Source organism: Notothenia rossii (genome assembly GCF_949606895.1).
Source record: "Notothenia rossii genome assembly, chromosome: 7".
Lineage (NCBI taxonomy): Eukaryota > Metazoa > Chordata > Actinopteri > Perciformes > Nototheniidae > Notothenia > Notothenia rossii.
Genome location: NC_136905.1, coordinates 8,649,257 through 8,658,163, shown reverse-complemented (window position 1 = coordinate 8,658,163; position 8,907 = coordinate 8,649,257). Strand labels below are relative to the sequence as shown.

Below are 8,907 nucleotides of genomic sequence, written 5' to 3'. Positions count from 1 at the left end.
TTGTAAAATGGCACATCTGTCACAAAACCCCATTTCCCCCGGGGTAAATAAAGCATTCTCATTATGTCACATTATGTACACTGACATTATGATAATCTAAGAAGTCAGGATGCTTGAAATAACTCGTGGGGCCAAGGAAGCCACAAAGAAGCCCGGTTTGAAAGTGTTTTCTCCGGCTGATTCATCAAAAGCAGAGAGCAGAACAATGAGTGTTCATCAGGGGGAAGGCGGGCACTGACTGATGTTTTTCTCAAGCTCTTCTTCCCGTCGGCAACTCAGGCAGCAATTTGTCGGTCATGTGTGTCACCGTGCTTTATGGACACGTGTTGGAGACCAACGAGAGCCGATGGCTGTTTTTACCCCTGAAGGGCTTTCAGAGGCTGCCATGGGAACACTGAGAGAAAAGAAACATTTCAAGTTGCACCGAAATATGTCAAAGTTAAACGCAGTAACTCGTTTATTGTTCATCTTTGAAACTCTGCAAATAGCATCTTTGCAGGATCAGAATGAATAGAGCTCGGATTTTTTATGGATTTCAAAAAATTTATTTCTTTATGAAAAGAAAAGAATATATATATATAATTTTAGGGAGAAGGGGTGGGATTGATTAAGTGTAACCTTCTTCAGACCCCTTTTCGGATGTGTAGTTAAGTAGATTATTTGTTTATACATAACTTAGAATCAGTAATATTTATGTATAACAATTTGACACTGCTTAATGTTGTATTGTATAATAATTATCATGGTAAATGTTTGTATTATTGTTTACACATTCAAAATAAATCAAATCAAATCAAAAATCTAATCAAAATAACTGGACATATTATCTAAAAAATATTTAAATACGATGCAAAAAATCCACGAAATCCTCTCAAATATTGTAGGAGCGAAAGCAACTGATTTACATCCTGAGTCATAGCCTTCATTTATCACACTGAGGGTCAGGGACAAACCTAATCGTTCAGTACTTTTGGATCATGTACTTGTGCGATTACATGTAAATGTGGCATCCTGGACCTCAAATATTATATTATATTTTACCATATTGCATGCAAGACTGTCATATGACCAACAAAAATCCTTCTCTCCATTAAAGCCCCTGTCACACTGTCCCTAAATTGACACCCGATGGACACACGATTAAGGAAATGTTCAAATTCGGCTCTGATCGTAACAACATCGGGCCATTCGTGAGGGCATCTTAAGCCATCGTATGACCGCCGGTGGAGTTTCTCAGGCTCCGGCAGCAACTTCGGGAGCGGTGGCCACATCTTTGGCATCACAAAGCATTGCCGAAGGACCGTGAAGGTTCATTTTCGTGTTGACTTCGTGTGTCCATTTTGCCCTTCGTAAGGCATTCGTGAGGGCATCTTAAGCCATCGTATGATCGCCAGTGGAATTTATCAGGCTCCGGCAGCAACTTCGGAAGCGGTGGCAAAATGTTTGGCATGCCAAAGATGGCTTAAGATGCCCTCACGAATGTCCCGATGTTGCTACGATCAGAGCCGAATTTGATCATTTCCTTTATCGTGTGTCGATCTGGTTGTTTTATTGCACAACAAAATCATGTAAACATATTATGTAAATAACCCAATTTGTGTTCTGTGAAACTAAAAAGGATATAATATATTATTTTGAAGGCGAGGAAGTTGTTGTTGCTATGGAGACAAAATTACGGAGAAAACTTAATATCTTCTACATATAAAGACGGAGAAAGTAAAGAACAAAGTCGGAAAATATCAGTACAGTATCATAATACTTTAACATAATTGTTTTTGTTACTTTCGTTGCATGTTGCCTTCGTGTGTGGTTCGGGGCCATCTTTGTGCGAAATTCACAATTCCATATTCGTGTGTCCATCGGGTGTCAATTTCGGGACAGTGTAACGGGGGCTTAAGCAATGCCAGACTTCAGAAACAGATGCTTTATATGCTACAACAGAGCCGTTTTAAACCTATAAAACATTCACTGTCAAATAAATTCTGAAATAAAAAAGCCTAATTAAAAAAAAAATCCAGCACTTCATAATCAATTTACTTTCAGCACTGCCACATGTGTGCCTGTTACACCTGTTTGCTTCTCTAGTGACTCATTACTCTGATAAACAAAGTGCTAATGTGTTATTTTGCAGCAGCCCCAGACAGAAAGCAGGTCCAGGTGGCCCTCGAGTACTTAGAAAACTGTTGAATAATCTACAGGCCTTAACGCGCAGCCAAAGGCAATTTATCAGGGTACAAGTTAAAAGGTCTGATAGATCTCATATTGGTCTTGTATAAATTCACCAGTTTATGCTCTTGCAGGGTATATGCAGGAATCCTGAAGTCAAATGTAATACTTTTTTTTTTTAAGACCCTTTCCATACATTTTAAGACCTCATCGCCACTTGGAGTTTTAACCGGTTACATTGGCGACACTCTTTACCTCACATTGACTATATACTAGGGCTGCTCGATTATGGCAAAAATCATAATCTCGATTATTTGGGTCAATAATTGTAATTGCGATTATTAAATGCGATTATTCATTGACTTGGAGAAAAAAAATGTGAACAGTATGTTTTTAACAGTTGATTACCCTGAACTTTAAGTGTAATTCAACTGAGAAACCAAAAAAAAAGTAATAATAATAATTGAAAAATAATCATTTTATTTCGATTACGTTGTTTTCGTAATCGTTGCAAGCCATAACCGTAATCGTGATTAAAATATGATTAATTGAGCAGCCCTACTATATACAGTATTGATTGTCCTTCCTCCTTATCTTCCAACCATTTGGACACAAACTTGTATTCCCCATAACGATGTTGCTTAGCAACCGGCGTAAACGGACCTTCGCGAGCTATCAAGCAGTGAGCGTGCGATGTCCTGTTCAGATGACGTCAAACCCAACGGGATGCCATAAATAAACTCCACAGAATCACACTACACACCTACGCCATGATTACATTCAGGCAGACTGTAGAATACAACCTCTTTGGACCATTGATATACTTATTGAAAACAAGCTACAACATTTAATACCTTGGAAAATGCCGTTTAATACTTTTAAATAGCCTTCATTGTTGCTAAATTGATTTATCAACTTTTAATACTTTTTAAGACCCCGCGGACCCCCCGTCATGTATGCTTTCCATTGACAATAAAAAAAAAGAAGGTGGATAGAAGCCCAACGCTTTCATCATAATGTCAGGATCTACACATACTGAACGCTAAACCTCTGAACCCTAAAGCTCCAACACTAAATCAGACCAAACTATATCGGTGCACAGTTAAGGCACTGCCAAACTGTTTGATTTATAAAAGGTTCGTAAGGCGGGGGATAACTTAACCTGATGTCCCAATATCTTGCACTTTAGTTGGAGCAGAGCTGATGCAAGCATTACTACCGGGGGTGGAAATATATGGAGATTTAAAAACATTTTGAGATCTTAACAAGCGTTTGAATGATAACAACATGAAATGCTATATTGTTGTTGAGTTTGACAGTGAGTAGTCTGACTACATTTGATTGATTTGGATTTTACTGATCCTTATTTGTGACATTTTCAGGATGTTCTTGTACATCTTTTCACCAAAAAAAAGAGAGTTGTTATTATACATTTTGTTCTGTACAAGTTATCACGCATTGGTTTTATTACTTGATATCAAATTGGGCTGTATGTGACCCATACATTAAAAGGAGTTTGACACCCCTGCTCTATATCCTTCGTGAGTGTAGGATTTATTGCAGGATGATTGTAGAAAGATTTCTGCATAAACCAAATAAACTTGCAAATATTATAGCTAATTTTCATCCCCCAATAAACACTATCGCTTTCTATTGCAAAAGACACCTATTGGTTATTTTTATGACTGACTTTATGACGTCAACGTGCCCCTAAATCAGATTTTAATACGCAGCAACCCCTTGAGATGAGTCAGTCAGTAAATTATCGCAAACAACTCAATGTTAAGTGCTCTGATCAAGGTCACTATTGCTATGATGAGTAGCAGAACATTGTGAATTTATTACTAAAGTTATATTTGTCGCTTCAATGTCACAGCCCAGATCTCATTCAAAGGCTTTTATGTGATCACGCTGCTTGTGTCAGGCCACACCTGAATTGGTGTTAAATTGGTGTTCTTAGGTTCGTCTGCCAGCTAGAATCAAGATGATGAGTGAGTATTCACCTGGTTCTGCAGCAGGGGAACAGTGACAGGGGTGGTCGCAGATGTTTCCTGATGCTCATCCTCAGCAGTGCATGTCAACTGGTGCTGAAGCACTTCTTCCAGGGTGTTGAACTCCTGGTAGCACGGGAAGCACATGTACACCGACGAACTCTCCATGGCCTCCAGAGCTTCCATGGCTGCCAGGGAAAGAGAATAAATTTAATTAAAAACAGAGCAATGCAAAACTGATTTAGTTAAAAGGGGAAACAGTTCACAAAACCCACCATGCTTAGAATATAGAAATTAATATCAGAACGTGAGCCTTATACAGATGCCTTCCAACCATTGCATTATATTAAGTTAGGTTGTGAACATTGCCCTCTCCTGATGAAAAGAAGTGCCTGCATATATTATCAAGACAACAGCTTGGACACAGCGGCAGGAGGCGAACCCCGGGTTGCCAGGATGACTCACCGTGCCTGAGCCTGAGCTAATTGTTATTTTGACCATGCAGGTTGCGGATCAGGTGGAGACCTCGCCAAGTCTCTCTTTTCCTGCCAATTCGTGGACTGAACAGACATTTAGCTCCAACATCAATTAGATATGTGCTGTAATTGGACCCACTGGAAGTGCAGTCTAGCACATGCTGCTGCTGAAAGTAGCTATAATCAAACACAATCTCTGCAATCCGTCCAACTCTCTGGATACCAATCAGACCTCTGACTGCAGCTGCAAAGCTCTCCTTTGAAAAAAGAACCGTATTAATCAGAGAACCCCTCGAAAGACCAACATATCAATAGCTTTGATAGACACCAAAGTGACACACCTTTGCTGATCATTTTAATTGATAGACAAGGCTATGACTTAAAAGGATAAGGCCGCTGGCAATATTTTGCATTTTGTTATTGTCGACAAATCCCATGACAAGAGAAGATCAGTGCGATGTTAGTCTGGCTGTCAATGCTTTGTAACTTCCCCAGTGTGCCGGTGACATCTCATGTGTACCTACTGACATCTTTAAAAAAGGGATTACAGATAAAAAAGGAACCTTGTCTAAAATAAGTAATTGCCTAAAAAAGTTTTTGAAAAACTAAGAATCAAATAGGAGGTTTTATTGCCTTTGTTGGGGAAGGTTTTCAGAGGCAGGTTCAGTGATTCAGTGAGTCTTTGAAGCAGCAGGACAGTATTTTTAGGATTAAATCATTGAAATAGTAATTTTAACTTGAAGTTTCATCTCGTTAAATGCAATATTTTGGCTCACTGAAACGTTTTCCACAGTTTTATGAACAACAATGTGGATCTATAACAAATGATCAGGTATTTGCTACAGTGGCAAAACGTGTTAGTGGGATAACTAATGTTGATTTGGGTTTTGTGTGTCTTGTTTATGCATGAAGAAAATATTGAAGATAAACACATAATTCAAACCACTAAATGTTGTAATAGTGCCTCAATACCCCCTGGTGGGAAGACAGTCTAGTAGTAGGTGCTTTTTTCTTCACAGCTGAATCTATAATGTCAGGTTGATTGGTCAGATAAGTTATATTTGTTGTGCCTTTGTATCTCCAATATGATTTAGAAGAAAGTCAGTAGACTGACTGAATGTGTTACAACTGAGAGATTTTGATCTTTCAAATCATTATTTGTGACATTTTCAGGATGTACTTGTACTTCTTTACACCAACAATATCTATATCTGAGTTCTTCTTCTACCTTTGGCAAAATCTTTAATGTCAGGTTGAATGGTCAGATTTATATCACTCAGTTTTTGCAAGACGGCTACATTACATTATTACATTACATGTAATTTGTTAGACGCTTTTATCCAAAGCAACATACATTCAGTACTGTGGACAATCCCCACAGGAGCAATTTGGGGTGAAGTGTCTTGCCCAGGGACACAACGATATGCTGGCGACAGTGGGGTTTGAACTTGCTATCCCCTGATTCGAAGTCCAGCACACTACTGAGCCACAGCCTCATACATCTCGTAGAGACCCAGATTTGAAGTGATTTACTTCTGCTTTTAACACATTTACCTGCAAACATCAGTTCCTTTTTATTTTATTTTCATGTAATCATTAGGTGTACTTAATGTGCCATGGATGTTGGTTACATGACATGCAATGTTTAGGCAGCTGTGAGTGTTACAGGGTCAATGTCAGTCCAATATTGACCCAAAAAGGGACCTACACACCATTGGTCAAAATTAATTAAGTGTATTTACTCAAGCACTGTACTTAACTACAATTTTGAGGGACTTGTACTTTACTTAAGTATTTAAAATGGTTGCTACTTTGTACTTCTACCCCACTACAATTCAGAGGTTAATAGTGTACTTTTACTACAGTACATTTATATAAACATATTTAGTGACTTTGTAGATTTTGATTAATAATGTGAAATATACACAACACTTAAACAAGAATTTAGCATTCTGGAATAACAGTTGTTTTTGTTACATTCTGCATTTATTCATGAGACAGGTGTACTTAACATGTGCCATGTATGTGAGTTGCATGTCAATGGTTACATGACATTCAATGTTTAGGTAGCTGTGAGGGTTACAGGGTCAATGTCAGTGCGATATTGACTCACAAGGGGACACGTAAAACCAGCTAAATACCAATAACTCCTAGTTGATGCAATCGCAGGCCAATAATAAAGCATCATGTTAGCTCATTTGACAGTTTAGCTTGGCTGACCCGAGCTAGCACCTTAGCATCCAGCTAGCATACTGTGTTACCTTTGACCAGTTACTGTGTTGCTAACATGCAACGCTAGCCATTTTTCTAGCAAAATGGCTAGCGTTGCCCCGGCGTGGTTAGCTAGCTCTCTTGCTATATCGGAAGCTAATCAAACAACCGTGAGAACATGTATTCATAGCGGGGAGCTGTAGCTACATTAGCCGGTGTCTAAACCACTTTGTGCCACTTGGACCAGTGGTGCCTAGTTTCTGGTAGAAGGAGAAGAAGAAGAAAAGACACGAAGAAGGAGGGCGGGATACGCTTCTTCGGTGGTGTAATGGCGGCGACAGACTTAAAGTTACCATTAGCTGTCTCCCCCCGTCGAGAAACTCCATAACATGAATATCAATGAGAAATATCTCACCAAAACAGTAGCATTTGTGTACAAATAAGTCAAATAAATGCAACATTACTCACCGCACTCAGACGTTACCAGTCGAGGAAATAGGACAACAACTTCAGGTTTTTTTGCATGTTGGAAGGAGGGATCTGATTGGCTGTGGTGGTCAATTCATGGACCAATGAGGTTGGACTACACATAAGACTGAGGGAGTTTGTAGTCCAAAAGCGCGCGAGAGGGTCAGTGCAGCGCCGTATAGATTTATATTATAGGGCTCTGGGTCAGTGAGTGCAGTAGAATCAAATGAAGGGTCACATTTGGGATACATGTATTTTACTTCAGTGTTTTTTATCTACTCTGTACTCACACTTTACTATATTTAAATATTGTACGTATTGCTCCATGGCAGATAGTATACCCAGCAGCATGTCACTGATACATCACTTCTTAAAACTCATATATTTTAAAGCCTGTCATCATTAATAATGCCATGCCATCTACATCCATGTTTTGTTTGATTTTACTTTCTTTTTTCCATTGCATTCATATAGTTTACGCAGGGATGGGGTTGGGATGGTTGACCTAATGTTCTGTTTTCTCCTGAACGCAAGGGTGTAACTTTGGTTTGAGAAGTGGGGGGGACACAAAACAGGGTCCTCCACAATGAAACATTTTCTCAATTTAATTCCATTTCCTGCCTTTCTACAAATATATTAGGGACTATAGTGTTAACAAATCCAAGAAAAATGTGTAGTGTATATAATGAGTGTGCACACTTATCTAGTATCCTATCCATGTGAGCCTGTTTTATTTGTGATGACCTCACATCCTCTAGGGGGGTCCGGGGGCATGTACCCCCGGGAAGATTTGTTTCTTTAAATTGAAGTTGAATGCATCAATCTGGTGCACAAATTAAGAGATTTATGGATACAGCTCTCAACTCATATGAAACAGAACTGTATAGCTATTTCAATAATCAAAAAACCATTAGAATATGCTCACAACCAATAACAAATCATTGATAAACTCCTCTCTCCTATCTTTATTTTACCTAGTCTGCATTCTTTCTTTTTATTTATGCATATTCGACTAATCACTCCCCTTTCAAACTGTGTTTTTTTATTTTTTATTGATCTATAGTTCACATTGGAAGGATTTCTTAATTTATTTTATATACAACTAATATTAGATGGAAATATTTGTTTACATAGATAACCAAACCGTTTGAGACCCACTGAGATAACTTAGACTAAAGTTTACAATCTAATCACTCAGAGTCCTTTACCTCCCTGAGCTGACGTTATCTCTCTCAGTCCGACAGGAGAGGACGCTCCCCCTCCTTATTGTTGAACCAGCTTCTAACCTCCGTTAGCTCCAAGCTAGCACCAAATGCTAACAACAACCCACGTAACTCTCAGTCTCTCTCTCTGTCTCTCTCTCTATTTCTCGCTCTCTCTCTCAGTTGCTCAAAGTCCGACAGGAAAGAGCTCTCCCTCTCCTTATTGTTGAAACAGCTACTAATCTCCGTTAGCTCCGAGCTAGCACCAAATGCTAACAACAACCCCCGTAACTCTCTATGTCTCTCTCTCTCTCTGTCTCTCTCTCTTTCTATCTCTCTCTCTCTCACAAGATGCGATCGTGCCACACACACAAAGACGCTCCTCCGTGACGA

The 8,907-nt window shown here is 39.1% G+C and overlaps 1 protein-coding gene across 1 annotated transcript in view; it reads right to left on the bottom strand.

Moving 5' to 3' along the window:
- The window catches only part of znf574 (zinc finger protein 574), a 13,264-nt gene extending 4,984 nt beyond the window's left edge, over nt 1-8,280 (bottom strand). Inside the window, exons 1-2 of the mRNA XM_079640917.1 lie at nt 7,313-8,280; nt 4,170-4,345 (exon numbers count right to left, since the gene is read on the bottom strand). Of these exons, the coding sequence (XP_079497043.1) occupies nt 4,170-4,343 (174 nt within the window). The 5' untranslated portion in view covers nt 4,344-4,345; nt 7,313-8,280. The remainder of the gene's footprint in view (nt 1-4,169; nt 4,346-7,312) is intronic.
- Between the last annotated feature and the right edge of the window lie 627 nt (nt 8,281-8,907).